General features: G+C 48.3%; 1 protein-coding gene across 1 annotated transcript in view; it reads left to right on the top strand.

Moving 5' to 3' along the window:
* The window catches only part of GATSL2 (GATS protein-like 2), a 116,518-nt gene extending 93,675 nt beyond the window's left edge, over positions 1-22,843 (top strand). The window contains exons 3-9 of the mRNA XM_010006038.1: positions 12,889-13,082; positions 13,841-13,973; positions 15,243-15,366; positions 15,913-16,023; positions 17,227-17,309; positions 17,854-17,948; positions 22,507-22,843. Coding sequence (XP_010004340.1) covers positions 12,889-13,082; positions 13,841-13,973; positions 15,243-15,366; positions 15,913-16,023; positions 17,227-17,309; positions 17,854-17,948; positions 22,507-22,572 — 806 coding nt within the window. The 3' untranslated portion in view covers positions 22,573-22,843. The remainder of the gene's footprint in view (positions 1-12,888; positions 13,083-13,840; positions 13,974-15,242; positions 15,367-15,912; positions 16,024-17,226; positions 17,310-17,853; positions 17,949-22,506) is intronic.

Raw genomic sequence — 22,843 nt, 5'->3', positions numbered from 1 at the left:
AGGAATATTCAGACCAATATCTTCCTCACATCCAGAATGACAAAGGTTTTTGGTGCATGGTTAAGAGAGGGCCACCCAGCTGGGGCTGGTCCTGAGCCTCAGTGCAGAGCCCTGACTGAGCTGATACCTTTTCTGAGCATTTGCCTTGTGGCCGTTTTGCACCTCATGCCCATCCATGTACTTAGCACAGCCAGGATCTATTTGCAGAGTAGTTTTGGCTTGTGTGGAGTGCTGGGTACAGCAGAAAATAGGTCTGTGGTATAACTGGGCAGTTATCTTTAGCCCCTGCCAGAAAAAACCCCTTGCTCTCCTCTCCACGTTCATGCCATATACCTGTCCTGGGATGCTGTGTCCGCAGCCCCTCCAGCTGCCTCCTGTCCCTCTTCTGCATGGTTGCAAAAGCATCCAACAGCCACGTTCATGCTGCAGCTTGGGCTCAGGAGCCAAGCATTGACTTTTGTATCCAGAAAGATCTATTGTTATTCCTGCTTGCTTGCACCCTTCCCTCACCTCCCTCCCCTAAAATTCCCACCCCTTCTGCTTGCTGCATAATTTCAAGGTGCTAATTGCCCCGCGAAGCAGCTGATCCATTGATCTGGAACACAAACAGTCTCAAGGTAATTTTCTGTCTGAGCCAGTCTAGGGCTTACGCAAGTGCTGGTGTTTGTTTCCTTGTTTTTAATTTCCTGCAAAGAAAAGCTTTTGTGTGGCTCTCGACAAGATGCCTGTGCCTGCCGCTCGGTGCCTGCTCTGTCAGCCCACGTGAGGCTGGAGGAAAATCGACACTATCAACACCCGATCCTGGTGGGGCCAAAGTCTGTGGGTGGGGATTGAAGGTCCTGCTCAGCCATGCCCCTCTGGTAAAGCTGTTAGTCTTCTCCTTGAGATATCAGGTGGCTTCACTTGCCTGTCTTTATTGCAGCGGTTGGGACAGATTGGGAGCCACTCAGGCTCTTTGTCCTGTTACAGAAACACTTGTTCTGCTCGATAAACACTTGGAGGCAGAGGCTGCTCATCTCTGAGGGGTCAGACATCTCTTGCTGTCACAGCTGACCACCAACAAACAGCGCTTGGGAGTTACCCCTGGGGAGTGCAGCTTGTGTCTTGCAGAGCAGGGGTTAATTTCCCTGTGGCTATTGCTTCCAGCAGTCTCAGCAGAAGCCTTGTGCCTTTGCAGGGTTTGATCAGGCTTGGGTGGGTGATGTAATGTCAGCAACTCCAGTGCTCTGGGAGTAGGAGGCTGTGCAAAAATAAACTCATCTGCATTCATCTCTCCCCCCAGCTTGCATGAGCAGGTTGGGTTTACCTGGACGACTTGCTCTTGTACCTTTTAAATAAAATCAGGGGTGGTTTTGCTAACCAGGGAGGGAGGCAAGGCTGGTGTGGCAGCTCTGGCTGGGGGCGAAGGGAAGCCCAGAGTGGGTGCTGTGGGGCTGTGCACAGGGAGAGCAAATTGAGCTTTGCATCCCCTTCCCAGGAGCAGTCTGGTCTCCAGGTGGTGCGTGTGTATAAGTAGACAGGAGTACCACTTGTCTACCCCTGAATTATAAGCAGGTTTTGAAAAGTGGAATATAACACAGCACTGTCTCCCTCCAAAAAATCATCCCCTTCTTTACAGGGTCAGAGAAAGTGCCTGAGGCTCAGGCTCTTCTTTGGGTAGTGCTGCAGCCAGGCTAGGTAAGAGGAGAACTTTAAGGTTTGCATGTAACTGGGTAGGGTGGGGGAGATGTTTGCACCATTGGCAGTCGTGGGCTGGCTGGTAAATCTGCCACTTTGGCAGGAGGGGAAGGCCTGCTCTCCACCAGTGCCTTGCTCCATGCCTTTGGAGGGATGCTGGCTCTTGCTTGCTAAGTCACAGCTTGAAGGACTTAACTTGGAGAAAAGGTAGCATTTCTTGAGCTGCTGTTCCAAAAGTATCTGCCTGAGCGTGTGCAGCCCTCACACCAGGAATGGTGAAGACTGCAGCATAATGTGTCAGTGTTTTAAGTATCATAGCTCCCTTTCTTCCATAACAAGCTTCTGTGAGCTTGTACAAATATTTGCTTGCAGTTCAGTGGCGATTTGGATAGTCACCAAATCCAGGAGAATGGTTGTACAAGTGAGCTGTGTTCTGCTGGAGCACTCCCTGCAGAGTCAGTGCAAACTCCTTGTCCCTGGGCCCAGGTTGCTGCAGGGAGGAAGGGACCCACATCTCCAACTTGGAAGGGCTTCTCTTGGAAGGGCTTCTGCCAACACCTGGATTGTTTAGGTCAAAACTAGCAGGGCAGAGTGCAGTGGAAAAACTTCATCTGCTTCATCACCTTGGTGGTCAGCTCTTTAATTCTGGCTCTGCTCTCTAGCTCTGTGCGTTGAGCATGTGGCAGAAATGCTGACAGAGACCTGGAGTGTAGAGAGACAGCCCCAGCCTTGGAAGAAAAGAGCAATCATGGGTGTTTCAGTGACCAGGACCAGCTGGGGAACCAGCAAAAGCCCTGAGGTGCTGATGTCCTCTGTAAAGGCACATAATCTAGAAGCTTTCTGTTCCCAATCTGCAGTACCATGACTATCATTGAATTATCTTTGAATTATATCATTAACAACCTCTCATCTGTGCCTTCTCTTGTCAGGGGGGCAGGAGATGTCCTTGCAAATGTAATGGTACCTTTGCTATGATGGTGGGACATGGGCTGGCAGCTGGCTGGGGCTGTGTGGGGCTGGTGAGCATTCCTGGGCTTGGAGCACCCCAGTTCTGGCTGAGACTGAGCTGGGCAGCAGTGCTGGATTGGCTCTGGTGTGTGCTCGGGTTCATGTGCCGCCTTCTGCTTCCAGGATCATGGAACCTGTACCATGTAACATGCCTGGGCCAGAGCCCCATTGGCTGTACAGGAGCAGGTGCTTTTCTGTACACAGCTTTTTGCCTCTGATTCTTTAAAGTAAAAAAAAAAGCAGCAGACACTTTTAACCTGGCTTTTTGTTGGTTTTTTGCATTCACAACAGGCTCCAGCAGCAACATGCACTTTATTTTAGCTCTTCCCTGACAATGGGCTTTCCAGGTTCCTCTTGCTTGCCTGTTTTCAGGTGGCAGAGAGATCCTTAACAGCTTTGGTTGGGTCCAAGTCACTGGTTTGTCTTTTCAGTCCCAGTGGTGTGCCAGGCATATTGAATTGCTGGAACTAGCCCAAGTTTCTGTCTGCACCCTTAATTGGGAAGCAGGGATGGGGATGAGCAGGGGACTCCCGAGGTGTAAATAGATCAGTCAGCCACATGGCGTCATCTCTGCTCTGTACAAATGCAGTTGAAGATCTGCTTAGCAGAAAGAATCATTCTAATTAGCACCTACTTCTTCCCAAGCTCTGGAAGCAGTTTAAGTACAGTGCCACTTCTGCTGCTTGTAACAGACTAGCCAGGAAACTTTCCAGGAAGGAACTTCAAAATCTACGTAGGCTGTGCCCATGTCAGCACAGGTGAGATCCCTTTGGCAGCAGCTGAGAAAGGGATGCAAGTGTTCCTGGAGAGGCAAAGAGAAGGAGCAACAAGCTGTCCTCCTTCATCATCCTGGAGCATGGGCGTTGTTCATGGGATGTCTTCTCTAACTGTACCCTAAATGGTAAAATACACTGATTTCTTTATCTCTGAGTGTGACATCTATGTCAGAAAGAGCTTCCTGCTTGGTGCAGGTAGGTGGGCAGATGTGTGACAGTGAGGAGCTGCACAGCCTTGGGCCCTCCCCTCCCCACACACCTATTCTAAATAATTACAAAATCATAGAGTGGTTTGGATTGGAAGGCACCTTAGAGATCATCCACTTCTAATGCCCCTGCATGGGCAGGGACACCTCCCACCAGCCCAGGTTGCTCCAAGCCCCATCCAACCTGCCCTTCAACACTGCCAGGGATGGGGCAGCCACAACTTCTCTGGGCAACATGGGCCAGTGTCTCACTCCCCTCACGGTGAAGAATTTCCTCCTGATGTCTAATCTAAATCTCCTCTTTTCCAGTGTAAAGTCAATCCATCTCATTCCATCACCCTTGTCAAAAGTCCCTTTCCAGCTTTCCTGTAGCTCCTTCAGGCACTGGAAGGTTCTCTAAAGTCTCCAAGGCCTGCCTAGAGAGCTGCTTGATTCTCTTGTGTTGCAGAAACTCTTGTTTTGCACTGCAGAGTGGATCTGGCCAGTTAGAAAAAGTAGGTATTCTACATGAAAAGTTTCCAGCTGTTTTGAAAATTCAGAATATGCATGTGCCCCTGCAAATTGTTTGTGGGGCCAGTGAAGCTTCAGTGGCTCTGGCTGAGCTGACACAGTTTCTCTCTGACAGCTCCAGAGGTGGCTGGAAATACTCAATATCAAATCAGTTGATGTCTCTGGTTAGGAGCTATTTCTCTCTTGACAGTGGGGCCTGAAGAAATGCCCCAGATGACCTTGGTGCTCTTGGAAGCAGGTTTTTGAGTTCCACAATTTTTCTAAAATAAAGGTGAGATGAATGTGTTTATCATTCCCTCCAGTAAAGGCCTTGGAGAACTCCCTTGCCTGTGAGCAGTGACAGTAGTTGCCATCAAACAGCCATGGGACCTGGGGTCACCATGTGGAATTCCTTGAGTATGTAATTGGTCCTGTTCACATGAATAATCTGAAATACAAACTGGTGATTATACTGGGTGGAGTTTGAATAGAATTGGGAAAATGTGAGAAAATTGCGTATGTTCCCCCTATTCTGCTGCACACCCATAAATAGCCCCCTAGGTGTAGTTAATTCATCATTGAAGGAGAATTTGTAACAGCTGATGAGGACTGGTGTAAGATAAATTCCATGGGAGAAATTAAGGATGATGGCTGCATTGCTTAGCATGTTTTGGGAGCACTCTCAGGCTTTGGGATCTCTCCAAGAGGTGCAGATCTGGGGAGAGCAGGTCCATACTGGGTGCCCAGAGCTCAGTGAGTGAGACTTTGACAGGCTCTGGGTGCTTCTTTTTCCTTAAAGTGCTTTCTTAATTTCTTCCCTCTTGTTCTCTTTTTCTTTCCCTCTATCTGTCTGTCTTTTACCATCTTAATAGTGGAAAGTGAGAGACCTTTGTTTTTCAGACCTACTTTAATATCCCCAGAAGAGCACTAGCACCTACAGCTTTCACCCCCAGTGATGAAGGAAGGATGTTCAAAGAGACCAGAGCAAAACTTCCTAGTTCCTTCCATTCTCACCCTATTTTCAGACACTTCTGTCTTTGCCAAACTTCGTCTTTGGGCAGATATTTTCTACGCCTCTTGTGTGTCTAGTGCTGATTTTTGCATTAACTGTGAAATACTTTAGTTGTGAGATGTGTATAAACCTCAGCTAATCAGGTCAGTTGTTTCTTGAGAGCAACATTTGGAAGAAATTGGGGGTTTTGTACCCACTTTGTAGTAGGAAACTGAGGCACAGAAACATTGAGGTCAAATGTATAAAATGTCATTCTGTCATTTCCTCACTGCAGAGTGTTTGAGTTTCTGAACCTAACAATGTTCTTTTGACAGTTTTGTGAGTGGGATAATACCTAAATAGGAAAATGAGATGACAGGTTTCACAGCTTTCCTGTTGAGGGAGTTTGGAATAAAAACTGCAGTTCTGCATGCTCTGGTAGGAGAAAATGTCAAAAGCATAAGAGCAGCTGGTGATAGTGAGGTTCCCCAGCTGGGGATCCAGCCTTGTGGAGGTACCTGGGCATCCCATCAGGAGCAAATCTGGGATGCACAAAGAGCAATAAAAGAGACAGAAGTTGATTTATGATCCAGTGTGATCCTGGAGAAAGCTGCTGCCCCGTTTCCTGGGAGAACTTGATATCTTAGCACCATTTGGAGCTACCAACACTAAAAATTCCCAGTGTGCATCTGGATGAGATGTGTTCCTGCCGGCTTGTGCCCCTGGGGCACTTGCTGCAGGGCAGGGATGTGATGCTGGAGGTGTTGCACCCCTTGTGTGCTCACAGGGGTGTCTTCTCTGCCTGCCTCTGGCACCCATCACCTCTGATGTTGCCCTCTCCAGACGGTGGCAGCTGACCAAGCCACTAGCATCAATGGAAAAAATTGCACAAGCTGCTCGGTTGTGAGCACAGTGACCTCTTCCCAGGACGAGCTCGTTGGCTCATGAGATGATTTCAGCTGATTCAGAGCTGTGGGATTTTCTCCCTTCTCTTGTGCACAAAAGCATTAACTTTTTGGACCTAATCATCATGTTTCCCAGCGCGAAGCCAAGCGGCCGCTTTCATCTCGCCCCGCTATTGTGCTGAGATAAGTCCCTTGGTGTGGGAGTGCTCCCTGGCACTCCAACCAAACCAGCTCTGAGGACTCTGCCTGGCAGCCATCTCACACCACACTGCAAACTGCCCCTGGGGCTTGGGGAGGATTTCTGCAGCAGCAAAAGGCTTTGCTCCCAGTTATTAAGTGTGAAGCTGGCAGGGAATGTGTTTTGAGGCAAAAAGAAAGGGTATTTGCATCCTCTGCAAGGTTATGATTTGCATTGGAACATCCCCAGAATGGTTTTTGCTGCCCTGGTTGGGTCCCTGTGGGAGAAGCACAGCAGTGGATCACTTCAGCTTGTCCTTGGGGCAGAGCAAAGTCAGAAATGGGGCATCCTGCAGGAATAGCTCTCATATTTCCAGAGTAGTGAGGACTGGGACACACAAAGCTGAGCACTGGACCAGCTTCAGAGCTCTTTCTGGATTTTAGCACACAATAGTAATAGATAAACAACATCTTTACCTTCCTTTATCCCCTTTCTGGCAGTGTGAGAGTCAGAGTGCTCATTTCCTAAGATTAACAGAATGTTTACTTAGCCTAATTTTGCAAAGGACTTGAGGCTCAGGTGGTTTTCCTCCTCCCACTCTCCCTCCACAGGATTTTGAGCTCATGTGGCCAGTTGCCATGGTGCCCTCAAGGATAAAAAAGAATTCCTAAGAAGTTTTCTGAGCAGAGACATCCAGTTCAAACACACACATACTTGATGAGATGTGAGGGAAACCACACCAGTGGGTGCTGGAAACCTGCCTTAGGCACCCCAGCTCCCCATGGGCCCACTGATGCTTTGGCCATCACATGCTCTTCTCAGCAGCACCCAGTGGTCTCTCCAGCCTCTCCTCTGTGGCTGCATGATAAAGCCAACAGAAGTCAGAAAGATGCCCGGGCTTTGGATCAGGCTTTATGACCTGAGATAATCCCTCACTTCATTAAAAGATGGGATTTTAAATCTGCAGAGCAATGAAAAGCTTCCACTGGGCAGTGGGAAGACAACCCTTGAATAAACATAAAAATCCTATTAAAAATATATATGCATAAATTTCACTGCCACATGGAGGCATTGGCAACAGCTCTCCCAATTCATCATGAATTTTGCAGTTGGCAGCACTTTTATTTTTAATGCCTGACCACTGGAGGGGCCTTTTTCTCCATCTTTTGAATTCAAGCAAGAGTCTAGCTGTCATTTTTGCAGAGGGAGGCTATAAAAGGTGAAATAAGTACAGTGAGAGGGATCTTAAGCCAGAGGACTGGTCAAAACATCCACAGTATTTTAAAAAGTCATTATTTTTGTTAACATTTGGAGTTAGACATGAGTCCTATAATGATGAATTGAATGAGCACTTGGCTCCTTCAGAATACCAGAATAAATCGAGGAGGAGCACATCATCAAGTGTACTCTGCTATAATGCAAAAATTTGTGTACTGAGTGAAGAGAAGTGCTCAGGAGATGATCAAACATAACACAGTGAGGAAACAAACCAGCTGAGCACCTTCATTTCTCTCCAAGCACTCCAGTAAATCCATCATATAGCTAAAGGGTCACTTAAAAGCTAATAGTTGTCATCAAGTGGGTAACTGAGTGCTGTTCAGTTGGATTGAGGTCCATGAGAAACAGCTCACAGGGTGTCCCTTCTGGAGGGAGGGAATGAATCTCTGGTTGGCAGTGCTGATCCAGACACCAGTGTGGGTTGGTGAGGTGCATTTCTGCTGTGGAACTGTGTGTTTACCAGTTGTCCCTCCTTAACTGGAACCTTTTTAGGAGAAATTTGAACCCATGTAAATTAGGTACAGAAAGAAGGAAGAAGTTCTGGTGGTGTTGCACTTTCTCAGAGCATCTTGCACTTTTCCCATTGCTCCTTCAGAGCAGGAGGACTCTCTCCCAGGGCTTTGCCTCCAGCTCTGCATGAGGCTGAGGGGTCTCCAGGCTGGAAAACAGAGGCTGTTTTCCCACCATTATGCAGACTCACCCCATCAGGTTGACTCTTTGGTCAGGGCTGTGAACCAGGAGACTTTCCTTCCCTGTGTTCTGTGGCCACCTTGGCTGCTTGCAAAGACCCATGATCTGGAGGCTCATCATCTGGCCAGCAGCCTTCCAGAGCTATTTTAAGAGTGCCTGGTGGAGCACCAGCTTGCCGTGCTTACAGCATTTTGTATCACTTCAACAGCAGCAGTTAAAGCCTTCCTTGGGTTTCAGCCAACGTTTGTTGTCCTCACTGGAAATGGTATTGATTGTTTGAGCTCAGTAGACAATTATGGCCAATCTGATACTCACCACCTCACATCCCAGGATGGTGTGAGCCATGGAGACTGCTTTGCTTCAGTTCTATCTGCCAGGTGGGCCTGTGATGCTCCAGACAGACCTTTGGCCTTTTTAATCACCCATGGTGGGAATAAGCAGTTTAACTCATGCCCTGAACCTTATTTGACATGTTTGTTGTGTTTCACTTGAGCAGGGCTTGGCATTTGTTTAGTATGCTTTGGTGAGACCCCACCTGGAGTACTGTGTCTGGTTCTGGAGCCTGCAACACAGGAAGGACATGGAGCTCCTGGAGACAGTCCAGAGGAGACCACAAAGATGATCCAAGGGCTGGAGCAGCTCTGCTCTGGAGACAGGCTGGGAAAGTTGGGGTGTTCAGCCTGGAGAAGAGAAGGCTCCAGGAAGAACTTAGAGCACCTTCCAGTGCCTGAAGGGGCTACAGGAAAGCTGGGGAGGGACTTTTGACAAGGTTATAGAGTGGTAGGTCAAGGAGTAATGGCTTTTAACTTGAACAGGGGAGATTTAGGTCAGACATTAGGAAGAAATTATTCCCTGTGAAGGTGGTGAGACAGTGGAACAGGTTGCCCAGAGAAGCTGTGGCTGCCCCATCCCTGGAAGTGTTGAAGGGCAGGTTGGATGGGGCTTGGAGCAACCTGGGCTGGTGGGAGGTGTCCCTGCCCATGCAGGGGGGTGGAACTGAATGATCTTTAAGGTCCCTTGCAACTCAAACCAGTCTGTGATTCTGTTATCTCCCTTGGAGGAGCTGTGTTCCCTATAGCATGTGTCTGTCTGCTTGGTGGCATTGCAGGTGTCATGCAGGGAAGAATTTTTGGATGAGAGAAACTGCTGTGCTAAGTGGAAAGTGGTACCAGGGACTGTTGGAACCCTCAGCAGTTGGTACCTGGTGTTCTGCTGTCAGATGAATCGTACACAAGATAAGTGCTGCACTTGGGCTATCAGGATGATCACATCTTCTTGGTGGGGTTCCATGCCAGCTACTGTAGAAGAAGTGATAGCTGGAGTCTGTGACCTTTCTCAGAATGGCTGTGATGATGGGCAGCAGGTGATAGCTACAGCCTGAGGGCAGCTGAACCATGAGGTCTGCAAAGTGTTACATAGCAAACCCACAAAAATTTAAAGGTTTCACCCCAATGCAAATTCGAAACAAAGACCCTGATTACAAGAAATAAAGCCCAAGTCTCTGACCTCTTAGAAGTCCTTCTCAGCCAGAGGTGAGATGTCCCCTGTGATCAGAAGCAGGAGTGACTTGCACTCTGATAAACCAGTTGCCAGAGGATCTTGAGAGCCCAGCATTGTGTTCTCATGCAATGGGACAGGCTGCCCAGGAAGGTGGTGGAGTCACCATTCCTGGAGGCATCCAAAGAACATGTACCTGTGGCACTTCAGGACATCCTCTAGCGGGCATGAAGTGGTGTTTGTTTGGTGGTGGTTTGTTTGTTTTGGTTGTTTGCTTGTTTGTTTTCCTTCTGGGTGGACAGTTGGACTGAGTGATCTTAGAGGCCTTTTCCAACTGGAACAATTCTGCATGCGAGACCAGGAAACGCTGCAGGGATGGGGCTCTGAGGCATGAGGAGCTCCACTCTCCTGGGGGGGAAGTGATGTGGAGGTGGTGTGTTTGCCAGGTTGATGTAGAAACATGGACAATTCCTCATTTTGCTCTTTATTTATTACCTTGTTCCACCTCACTGGGTCTGCGTTAAATGTTTAACGCCTGGATTTTCTGCTCTCCTCAGGTGTCCTGTGTTTAATAGCCTCCTGGGCAGCCCACTGACCCACATGGCTTGTTTGATGCTATTGAGCTGAATTTGCTGAGCCTCCAGCCTGGGTTTGTTTCATTAACATTTGGGCTGTACTTTTCCATCTGGCTGCCTAGTGGAAAAAGTGTCCAAACTTGATATTTCAGTCACTATATATTCTTTTGCCAAGGTATTTGAATTCTGAGAGGCAGGTTTCTTAAGCAAATGCAGTGGCTCTTGTCACACTTCATAGGATGAGCTAAACAAATAAAACCAAACAGGATCAACACTTTGCAGTAATTACAAATGCAACCAGCAAATGGCCCTTCCTGCCCCTTGAGAAAGAGGTTGATGAGGTCTTCGTGGGGCAGCTCCTCCAGCACCACTGCTGCTGGAGTGCAGAGTTGAGAATGCTTCTGTCCACCATGCAACACTGCGTCTTCCATCACACCCCTGGCCCAAAATAGAACTGAAACTGGTATTTAATGAAGTGCAGCCAGGCCCACGTCACCCCTACAAAGTGGGAACGTCATCTGCTCTGTTTGTAGAGAGAGAAATTGTTGTGTTCTCTTCTTGCTGCTGGTGATGAGTCATGAGGGAACTTGGGCACAGCTGTGCCCACTGTGGTGGGATGAGTCGGTCAGCACAGGACCAGCTGCTGGAGCAGGTCCTGGAGCAGCCACACTACCAGGGGTGTTTGTGAGTGGGTTTGCAGAGAGGAAAGGTGTCACTTGACCTTTCTGTGGTGTAGCTGCCTGGCTGCTTTAATGGCTTTGGGGTGTGGGACATGGAAGTGTAAATAGCAGTGACGTGCAGGTGGCCTCGCCTGTGCTTGCCCACTCCGTGCTGCCAGGGAGCAGAAGTGTGTCCAAAGAAGGAACACTTCTTTTTTTTTTCCCCTCCTTATTTATTTCACAGGCAAGGAGCAGAGGTGGGAATAAAGGAAAAAAAGACGTCAGCTGCTTATTAGATCAGCAGCAGTTGTTTTGAGCCTTAGCTTCTCTCCATGCCAGTTGGTGCAATAAGCTTTGTTTTCGGGGTGCTTTTCTGATGCAAAGGGCTGTCTGGTTAGCAAATGGTGTTTTGCTAAAATGATTTTCTGCAAGCAACTTGCACTGGTCTCTCTGAGGTAACACACTGTTGATTAATGCACAAACTTACCCACTCTCCCTGGTGTCTAGTTTTCATTCCACCTAAGCTCTCATTATCCAGTAAAAAAGAAACATTGGCCCATGAAGCTAAACATCAAAATGCAGAAAGCAGGACCCTCTGCGTCCCTGCTGTTTGCAGGGTGTTTGCTGAGGGTTATTTTCATGCCACACACAATTGAGGTTATTGAGGAGGGCAAAACCAACAGTATTTGTTCCTCAGTCCATTTTGGGTTTTCAGCACTGTCGTCGTCTCCCAGCGATGGTGCCTGGGGACTGGGGGGGGAGGTTGTGTATTTATTACACGGTTTCTGGAGCTGCACAGAAACAGCTCCCAGAGGTCTTACTGAAGTAGAAGGAAAGGAGGCTGCACAGAGGAGCCAGGAGTGGGTGGACAGAGTAGGAAATGTGGGTATGGAGACATGAAGTGGTTTGCCTGTGGTGGCAGAGCAGCAATGCTGGGATTTCTATTTCCAGATTGCTGGGCTGTGTCTGAGCTCCCAGCAGAGTGGGTAGGTTTCCTCTGGGACCTCCACTGTGTCTTTGCTGGCTGGATTTGCATCTGAGGTCAAGTTCCTTATGCCAAGTAGATTTAACTGGGGTTATGTATTTGTAAGTCTGGATCTGGGTCTGAACTGTTTGTTTCTATAATTTGCCAAACCAAAAATCCAAAGTCCAGAGGATCTTAGAGAAGTTTATGCCTTCATTCCAGAGTCCGCGTCTGGGCTTACAGGCTGTTAATACATTAAGGTTTTTAAAAATCAGTTAATAATTTGTATTAATTGGTTTAGCTACAGATTTTTAACTACTTAAGAACACTAGACTAGGGGAAAATGGAACTGGGGTTATTCTTAAAAAGATTGCCATTGTCTTTGTCCTTGATTACCTTGTCATCTGTAGTGTGTATGTTATACCACCCATCCCTTACAGAGCTGTGTGGCCCTTGTCTTCTGCTTGAGGACTGGAGGCAGCAGCACACAGATCCCTGGGTGCCTGCTTTTCATCTTCTAAGTCTTGGGCTAGTGCCCAGGCTGCTCTTTCAACCTCCATCTCAAGCCCAGGAGAACAAAGTTTGGGTTTAGAGCAGGAAAAAAGAAACAAAACAGACCAGAAATGCTCAAGTTAAGTATTTGGAGAAACTGTGGGATAGAGGAGATTCAAGTTAATTTAAGGACTTCAGGCTGTCTCCACATGGGGAGGTCAGTAGTGCTGGTCACCAACATCCAAGGGAATGGCTGAGACTCCTGTAATTCCCTGAGTTGTCCTTGAAAACCTATATGAGTCCTGCAGTGGAAGTTGATGCCATTGGTGTATCTGAAAAGTGGCACCATACAAACCTGTACAGCAGCCTGGGAAGCCCAGGAGGTTGGCTGGATAGGTGGGCGTACCACACGCTGCCACTGCGGTCTCTGCTAACTGCATGGGGTGGACCTGGCTTCCTCTGTCTCTAAACCAAACCTCTGTCCTCCCCTTGTCTTGTTGCAGAGCTCCCTTCTTCAGAGCACCTGAGCGTGGCCGATGCAACATGGCTGGCCCTCAACGTGGTGTCTGGTGGAGGTGGCTTCTCTGGCTCCCAGCCCATCGGAGTCACCAAAATCGCCAAGTCAGTAATAGCACCACTGGCTGACCAAAACATCTCAGTGTTCATGCTCTCCACCTATCAGACGGACTTCATCCTGGTAAGAGAATGTGGGAGGACCAAGCAGAGTCATCTGCTACCAGCTGAAAGTTCAGTTGAGGAGTTTTAATGACATATTTATGGGAATAAGTTGTTTGAGGGGTATCAGGAGCACCAAAGTCTGCTTACCCCAGAGCTCTGTGCCTTGTGGTTAGGCTGACATCTCAGGAGCTTTTCCTATGGGATGAGGTGTTTCTTTGTGTCTAATGAGAGTGCTGAGCTTGCACTGCAGTCTGTCCCAGGCACTGGCAGCATGTCCCACCATCACTCAGAGGTTGGTGTGCTGAGAGTTAGAGGAACATCGTGTCTGCTCTCGGGTTGGCTGATGATGGTCAGGGGGCTCAAGGGTCATTTTGGGGCTAGACAAACAGGCTGCCATGCTGTCTCACACATGTGTGCATGCACAAAGGACACAACTACATAGGCTTTAATTCCTTATGAAATAATGCTGAAGAACAGGCAGTGCTGAGTTCTTGAAGGGATGCTGGCAAAGAGGTGAAACATCTCTGGAAAGTTTCCATACACCTTCCACAGTCTTAAAAGCACTCTGGTACTTAATCCTCCTGCTACTTGCAGTGCTATCACCAATTGTGCTTCTCTAGACACACATCCAGGTGGTCTTTCTCTTTCCACACCTGCTGGCTCAAGCAGGAGTCATGTGTCCACTTTTCAGTGCCCCAAGGGTATGTCACCTTCACCAACAGCATGTTCTCCCTTCTGGTGTCTACCATCCCCAGCTAATCCTGGTGTCACCTTCAGGTACGTGAGCGAGACTTGCCCTTCGTGATGCACACGCTGGCTGCTGAGTTCACCATCCTCAGAGTAGTGAATGGGGAGACAGTGGCTGCTGATGACCTTGGGATAACCAATGGATTTGTCAAACCAAAACTGGGTAAGGACTAGCACAGGCTCAGCTTGCCAGGGAGCTGGTCTCCACAACACATGAGGGTGGAAGTCAGCCTCCTTCCTGCCTTCCTTCGACATTCTGGTGAATATTTATCCTGTGTTTAAGGTAATAAACTGTCTTCACACATGCCTGATTCTGTCCCAGTTCCACCAAGGATCTGAGTAGGTGCTTAACTTGTGGAGCACCTCTGATGAGTTTTGCTGAATTTGAGCCCTTTCATGCTGGTTTCACATCTCTGGGGGAGACATCCTTTCTGTAGGACAGGAGATTTCAGTGGCAAAAATAACACTGTAGTTCATGCTTCCATATTTCAGCCTTGCAAAGGAGCTTCTATAAAAGCTTGTTGAAGGCTGGCAGTGATGGATGCACAGAAAATATTGTCCAACTTTCACACTGCAGGACCAAGGCCACTTTCAGCCCAGGGCTCTACAGAACCTTAGGATGTTTCCAGTCTAGAGCAACAATCACCAAGCAAAGGGAACAATCAGGAAAAGGAACTACTTAAATACATGCATTTACCTGCACACCTCTGTGTGATTTTGTGCCCACAGCCAAACAAAGCAGGGATCAGTTACTGACGTGCCACTTGGCCTCGTCACTCCAGAGCTATAAATCAGCTTGTTGAAGAAAATGAGCCTTGCACAAAAAGCCTGCAGGAAGGGCACAGTGAAACACATGTTGGTGATGCCCAGCATGCAGTTTGCTGTGTTGCTGGGGTTAATAGTTGCATGCCTAAATGCTGCCAGTTCCTCACCTACTAGCTGCAGAGGTGTTTGCCAACCTGCTGCCTGTCAGCTGATTCTTAATTTTTGTAGGTATTATGGCAAAATAAATCCTCACAAGGGAGAGAAAAGAGGATGTACTGCTAGCAGCCACAGCCAGAGAAATGCCTTCCATAGGCCTGCCTTCTAAATGCTGGAAGCTTGAATTTATTTTTAATTTTCAGTTTGTGTTACCACCTTATTTAAGTCACCCCTGGTCTCATGTGGGTGCACCCACTGTCTTCAAAGCCCCCCAGCAGAGAGCTGACCTGTGCAGGGCAGGGTGCTCAGGGTGATCTCACCCTATGCCCCAGGGAGGACATCACAGGAGCAGGTTGTCCCCAAGCTCCTTGGTCCCTGGCTGAGAACCAGCAGTGAGGAACTTTCACAAACACTCTCAGTTTTCTCTGTGGCATGGACAACATGTCGGGTGGGAGGTGAACCTGCTGCAGATGTGGCTTCATAACAGTGTGTGTCTGTGTGTCTCTTTCAGTTCAGAGGCCTGTCATTCATCCCCTTTCCAGCCCGAGTAACATGTTCTGTGTCACCAGCCTGGATCCCGACACCCTTCCCACTGTTGCTACACTCCTAATGGATGTCATGTTTTACTCCAATGGGTAGGTCCTGCAGGCACACAGGCTCCCAGGGGAGGTGGGCACAGATTCGTGTTGCTCCTCCAAGATGCCCAGGGATCTGCTGTGGCCTGATGCTGTTGTGGTGCTCTGCACTTTAGAGGGAGGATTCACGGCACAGGTGGGAGCCAAAGAGGACAGAGAAGATGCCCAAAGACCCCATTGGCTTTGGAGAGCTGAGCCTGTTGAAGTTTAAACTAAGAGTAGCAGTGCATCCAACATGCAGCATACCCAGGGATGAATGGAGGATGTAGGGCCAGTTGAGCTGCTGCCCATCAGTGCTGCAGCTCCTGGCCCACAGGGAGGACCTTGAGGCAGGGACAGGAGATTTCTGAGGGGTCTGGCATTTCTGTTCCCCTGAGAAATAAAAAACCCACAAAAAGAAAAGCAGTACAATAATGCAACAAGGCTCAGTGTGATGTTTTTAAGTCAGTGTATGGACATGCCTGGTGTCAGTGGCGCTCTCTGCTTTCCAAGCCTTCCTTTGCTCTTCTGGCCACAGCTGATGCTGGTTCTCTTCTGTTTCTGCAGAGTAAAAGACCCAGTGGTGGGCAACGAAGACTCGGGACATATTCGCTTTTTCTCCTTTTCTCTCATTGAGGGTTACATCTCCTTGGTCATGGATGTCCAGACACAGCAGAGGTGAGCTTGGTTTTTAGAGTCTCCTGGACCCCCAGAAAGCACCTGGGATGTTTTCAAAGGACCAAGAAGCACCTTAAACTCCTCCATGCTAATTCTTGGGAGGCTCATTGTGTGGGTGCCACATCCCTGTACACCTTGTCACTTTTCAGGATGAAGTCTGGCATGCTGCCTCTAGCTCCTGAATTTTGGCTTGACTGTCCAAGCCCTCAATGAAGTCACAACCCAACGTAATACAGGGTTCTCACTTTGGAAAGAGGGACACTGGAGCAAAGTGATTTTGACATTTTTATTCCGTTGTTCACTAGGTGTGTTTTTAAGAGCAAAATTTAAAAAAAAAAATATCTGGTGTAGGTTGAGGTTTTACTACTAAAGGCCAAAAATAGGGTGTGGATGTCAGTGATGCTGTCCTCCTGCTTTGGTTTTCCACGTGGCTGGGCTTGGAGTCTCCTTGTGATGATGATGCACTGAGTCATCCCTGTGCAGCAGGAGCCCATGACTCTGGCAAGGGGAAAGCCAGGGAACAAACATCAGGCTGTTGGGGTGTGTGTGCTTCTGCAGTTCACATCCAGGAGGCTGGGAGGTCTGGAGCCTGGAGGGGAGAGGTGTGGAGCCTGGAGAGGACACTGCACAGATTTGTTTCTTTTTGGGTTTGATTCTTGCCTGTCCTTGGGACTTGTTTTGCAAACCCCTGCCTTCTGTTCCCTCTGTCACAGGCTGCTGGCTTGACCTTAAGAAAGTCTCTTTAGTCACTGGTTTTCTTTGCCCTGCTAAGAACTGGGGATGTCTGCAGGGCTCCCAGGGACCTCCCAGGGAGGGAATGGAAAAGCACTGGTGATGCTCAGATGCACAAACTGTTCACCAGTCATGTTCCTGAGAGAGCAGGTATGGGAACACTCTGTCCCTGGGTGTTTCCAAAGGCAGCTCAAATCAAGCCTTCAGATTAACCATCTCAGGGTTTGTAAAGCTAGGGCATGGCCTTTTTCTTAGGTGTCTTTTTCCCTGCCTCCCTGGGTGCCTACACACACTTGCAGCCTCAGACGTTGGACGTGTGGAGGGACAGGCAGGTCCTGCTCACCTCGACTGCTCCTGTTTCTTGTTGGCTTCAAGCAGCTCAGGGATAGGGAACAGCAGCAGCCCTGCAGGCAGCATCTGACACACTGCTGAGCTTTAATTGCCACCTTTGGTTTTCCTTTTCTCTTACAGATTTCCTAATAATTTGTTGTTTACAAGTGCATCTGGCGAGCTCTGGAAGATGGTGCGGATTGGTGGGCAGCCTCTTGGCTTTGGTAGGTAAACATTTGTGGGGCCAGTTGGTGCACAGGTAGTCACTTGCCTCAGGGCCTTCAAGAGGGATGGAAAAATCCATCTGAGGCTTTCTAAGAGCTTAATATGACTTTGCAAGCTGTGATTTTCAATCAGGAGGAGTCTTGACTTCTAACTCATTAGTCAGACTTTTAAGTTTTACATGCTTGGCAGCTCCATCTGAACTGCATTAATCTGCTGGATTTAGGAGGCAGCTGCAGCTGGATCTCTGTTTAAAGATAAAAAAGTGGACAAAGGGGTAGATCATAGAAAGCAGAAAGCACTGTCATACTCCAGTGGAGTCCGGGGCAGCTCTGTGGCTTTAGGAGATTTGTAGCAGTCCAGGTGGCTGTCCTGTTCATGGACATGTCTCACATCCAGTGCTGCAAATGTTTTCCCTGCTCAAAAGAATATTTGACCCACGTCATACAGTTAAACACTTCATGTCTGCAAAAATCTTCTTTTCATGTCCTCTATAATTTTAATTAGACTGATCAGACAGTGACCGAGTTTTGGTCTCCCCCACAGATGAATGTGGAATTGTGGCTCAGATTTCTGAGCCCTTGGCTGCAGCTGACATCCCAGCCTACTACATCAGTACTTTTAAGTTTGACCACGCGTTGGTGAGTATCTTTGAAATAGAGGAGACCTTCTCCCTGGGAGAAAACTCACAATGAGAACCTTGTTTCCCATCTGGAGAGCTTGTTGAAGGGCCTTTGCTCTGACACAGCCCAGCAGATCCCTCTCCAGCCCTGGGTCAGAGGCTCCTGCTCCAAGCCAAGCCCTACCCCAAGGCACAGCAGCACTGGGGAGTCATTCATCCAAAGGGCTGGTCACAGCCCTAAAGACTGTGGTGATGGAGACTTCGTAACCTCCCCAAGCAGCCTCTTCCACTGCATCACCATCTTTTATTAGAAACAGCTACAAACCCTCTCTGTTTTCATCATAGAATCATAGAATGGTTTGGGTTGGAAGGGACCTTAAAGATCACCCAGTTCCAACCCCCTGCATGGGCAGGGACACCTCCCACCAGCCCAGGTTGCTCCAAGCCCCATCCAACCTGCCCTTCAACACTGCCAAGGATGGGGCAGCCACAGCTTCTCTGGGCAACCTGGGCCAGGGTCTCACCTCCCTCACACTCAAGAATTTCCTCCTAATGTCTCCCTTGTCCTCTCACTACAAGCTCTTATCAGAAGCCCCTCCCCAGCTTTCCTGGAGCCCCTTCAGGCACTGGAAGGTGCTCTAAGGTCTCCCTGGAGCCTTCTCTTCTCCAGGCTGAACACCCCAACTCTCCCAGCCTGTCTTCATAGCAGAGCTGCTCCAGCCTTGGATCATCTCTGTGGCCTCCTCTGGACTCTCTCCAGGAGCTCCATGTCTTTCTTTTATTTGGGGCTCCAGACCTGGACACAGCACTGCAGGTGGGGTCTCACAAGAGCAGAGTAGATGGGGAGAATGATTTCCCTCGACCTCTGTGTGGAAACTGTTTGGACAATCTCTTAGTACCACACCCCTGCCTTCTTCTCTTGGTACCCCCACAGCCCTAACCTTTGTGGTGTGATACCCATCCCCTGCTCTCTTTGCACCAGGCTCCTCATGGTGTTGGCCTTTGATAAACCAGCAATAATTGGCAGCAGAGCAAGGGAAGGTGCTGAACAGAGGAGGGTGTTGCCATGTTTGTGTCCATGAGGACCCACAGCAGCTGAGCACAGTCACCAGCACGTGGGTCCTGCCCTCAGTGCAGAGTTGTCTTCTAAACTAGCAGATATTTTACCTTCTAGGCATTAAGCCTATCTCTGCTCTTCCCTGGCTGTGGGACACCCTGAAAAATGAGGCATTTCCCTTAAAAGGGAAAGTTGTTTTGCCTGTAGCCACAAACAGGATGGCATTTGCCTTGGAGCCCATTGCCCAAGCCCTGAGGGAGGGAGTCAGTAGCCCCAGTGCTAAGAAATTTAACAAAACAGCTGCTTTCTGCTCTTGTTTTTTTTTTCTTATATGTGCCCTTTCTTGCATGACACTTCTCCTTTCATCACTAAATTCACTGCCCAGGTCCTACTTTTCACCTGTAAAAGCTCCAGCGAGTTCAAGGCAGGTTTTTTTCAGCTAATTACTTTGGTTTTTCACAGTTGGTGTGAACCATTTGCTGCCTAGAGGTCATGTGTGTAAAGAGTAAAAGTAAATATTATTCCAGATAGCAAAGGTCAAAGTGTTAGATGTGTTTGTCTTCTTTTCTTGAATATTAACTGTGCTGATAAGATAAGCTAATAAAACACCATTTTAAAATCAATGCTGTTAGCTTTGCCTCACATTCCTGCCTGTTGTTGTGGCCCCAGTGCAGAGCACAAGGTGCAGAGTGCTTCTGGTTGTCAGGAGATACCTGGAGGACCAAAGCCCTGTCAGTTGAAATAGGTATTTCACTTAAAACTTGTGCCATGCAATTGTGATGACTCTGCAGGCAGCTCCACCTTTTCCAAGTGTCTCATCCTGCTGCATCCCATCCCAGCAGATCCCAGCAGCTGGCAGGGCATTGGCTGGGCCAGGCATTACAGTCTGCAGATCTTCCTTACCCAAATCAGTCTTGCAGCATTTTCCTTGCCACTTGCTGTTTTCTTTTCTTAGGATTTTAAAAGCCTCTTCATCTGGGCAGTGCTATTCCAGCTGTCAAATCCTTCCATCCTGTGGAAGGTGAATTTCAAGCCCTTCTTTGCTTGGCCTTGCTGGGCTGTGGACCCACTAGCTCTAGGCTGGTTTTGGCCAAGACCCTGACCAAGATTTTGTCATGTTTTCCCTTCCTTTGTTACCCAGACACTTGGACTCCTTGTGACATTTCTCATGACCTGAGTGCATCTTGGGTCTACATCCTCCCTTTCTTTCTTTAAGGTTGTTCCATAATTTTTGTCAATTTAGAGTGCTCTGTAAAAGCTTCTTGTTCTCTTTGACCTGACCTTTATTCTCCTGTGCGTCTTGAGATGGTTTTTGTAGCTTAATTTTTATTTGACCTGGGTGTTAATTGCCAGGTCTTCCTGCAATCCTGTAGCTGTAAACGTTGTCCCTGGAGATCAGAACCTGTGCTTGAGAAGAAATCCCTGTAGGATACAATGCTGAGCTGGGAACCTCCAGGTCTCTGGTGTGTCCCCTGGGTGACATGAGATCAGACTGGAGGCAAGCTATGGTTTCAAGCTCCCTCTAGAGAGAGCAAGTGAGAAAGTCCCTTTCCCAGGTGCTGTGCTCTCCTTCCTCATCCTCAGAGATGTCTTGCTCTTCTTCACCAACATTTTGTATCTAACAAACTTACATCTGGGATGTACTTTGGAGCTTTACTTTTCCCTTCATGGCAGATGCTTCCATCTCCCCTCGAGCTGACCAGTTAATATGTTGCACCAGCTGCCCTGGGATTGGAACTGTCATTTCTGCAGGGCAGAGAAGGGTTGGACTTCCCCACTGGTGGCAAACTGGGATGTGTCCTACAAATCCAAACTGTTTGCACGTCTATCCTGGAGAAAATCTGGCCCAAACATTTGCAGTGTGGCTGGTACGAGGTCCCTGCTGCTGAGGGAGCCCAGCATTGTGCAGTGAGTGAGGGATGACCTGTTGTGTGATGTGAGGAGGTGGGTCCATGCAGGTCAAAGGCCACTGGCCAGAACTTGCTGGTTCTGCTGCCTCCTGCTCTGCACTGCACTAGAGGAGCAGGTGGAGAGTTCACCTACTGGGTCTGGCTAAGCAAATGTCTTCTACAACAGTGATTCCTGGGTCTTTGCTCATTATCTTCTGGAGAGGAAAAGACTCATGCAGCTTCTTCCACTGCAGTGTTCAACACACTGGGAAAAATGATGGAGAGGAGGCAGTGGAGAATCCTGTCTCAAAGTCTTCTTTCCTACAATGGAGGTTTGGTGGGATTTTCTTCCTAAACCAGTAGGATTCACTGTAGGATTCTTTGGAGATTATTTTCTTCCTTTCTGACATTTTGTGTGAACCTTTGTGTGAACTTTTGTTCACACATCATCAGTCACCCTCTCCTGTTCCATCTTCCCATTGGAAAGCTGAACCATTTTCTTGTTGTTTCTCATGTTTGTTTCTTTTCCCCTCAGTTTTGTTGAAAGCCTTGCAAAAAATCACTGTCCAGATGTGTATCCACTGTCTGAGCTCTGGAGGGTGTCTGGTGAATCCAGGTATTCCTGGCCAAGGACTCAAGTATCTCCCGGAGTCAGTCACTTAATGTGAATTATTTTGGCTTCTTGCAGCAACTCACAGATATTTATTTTTCCCTCAGTCTTCTTCTCTCTGAGGGTAACAGCACTGGGAAAGGCTGCATGGGCAGGTTGTGGAGCTTCCTTCTCTGGAGACATTCAGAACCTGTCTGGATGTGTTCCTGTGGGATCTACTGTGTGATCCTGCTCTAGCAGGGCATTGGGCTAGATGTTCTTCAGAGGTCCCTTCCAACTGTGACCACTCTGTGACTCTGACTCTTCTTCCTTTGGTGGCCATGTCCCACTGCCACCCTATGTGGTCTTCCCACCCACATTGATGAGTCCCAAACCTGTAGGATGCTCTGGAGAGCTTCATGGGACCTTCAAGCAGCCACATGAACCCATGAGAACACCCATCTTACATGAGTGAGCTTCTGGTGTGTAGTTTGAGGCTTTGAGGCATAAATCAAGTCTCTGGAATATTTGTGGTGACAGATGAGCTGCAAGGATGCTTTCCCCCCTTTCCTCCTCTCTGTGAAAACTGTGTTGGAAAGTGCCATAAGGGAGGTGATCCTAAGTGATCCTTGGACAGGCTGTGGCTCTTCTGAGCCAGACCCAGCACTGGAGCAGTGACAGCCCCTTCGGGAGCAGGGCCAAGAGGGGAGATGGTACCCAGCCACCCACAGGGGCAGCATTGTCCACCCCAGGAGGAGCTTTGCCAGTGAAGGGAGGGAAGAGGAAGAGGAAAGGAAACCCCCAAAACTGTTCCCTCCCCACCAGCACCCACCATATAGAGCAGCTGGATCTCACATGTTTGCTCCTGGGGGTACCATGTTGGAGGATGTCTCCTTTCTCAGCAGAGTTCAGGTGTCCAACAGCAACCTACCTGGCTGCTCAGGACTGGTCTGGCTTCATCCCCTGCCTCTCCTTTCCTTGTCATCCCTCCATCCCTCCTGGCTTTTGCTAGAGCATGACCTTGCTTTTTGTTCTCTTGCAGGTACCAGAAGAGAATATAAACGGTGTGGTCAATGCACTCCAAGTCAGTCAAGCTGAAAAGCATTAGAAATCTTCTGAGCTGGTTCCAGATGCTTTTTATTATTATAATTATTATTATTATAATTATTATTATTATTCTTTTTTTCTCACAGTATTTCTTGAAAAATCTGATTCCAGAGAGTGACATGAAAAAGAGACTGTGGAAAGTTGAGCAGAAACAGCTCCAATAAGCCTTTGTTTTAATTATTATTATTGTTATTGTTATTTTATTAAATTTATGAATGAGGGGCAGGAGGAAAGGGAGTTCAGACAGTTTCCTGACGTTCAGCTCCAAGGTG

The sequence above is a fragment of the Chaetura pelagica genome, unplaced genomic scaffold (genome assembly GCF_000747805.2).
Source record: "Chaetura pelagica isolate M959 unplaced genomic scaffold, ChaPel_1.0 scaffold49, whole genome shotgun sequence".
Lineage (NCBI taxonomy): Eukaryota > Metazoa > Chordata > Aves > Apodiformes > Apodidae > Chaetura > Chaetura pelagica.
The sequence above is the reverse complement of the archived record's forward strand: the minus strand, read 5'-3'. Positions and strand labels throughout refer to the sequence as shown.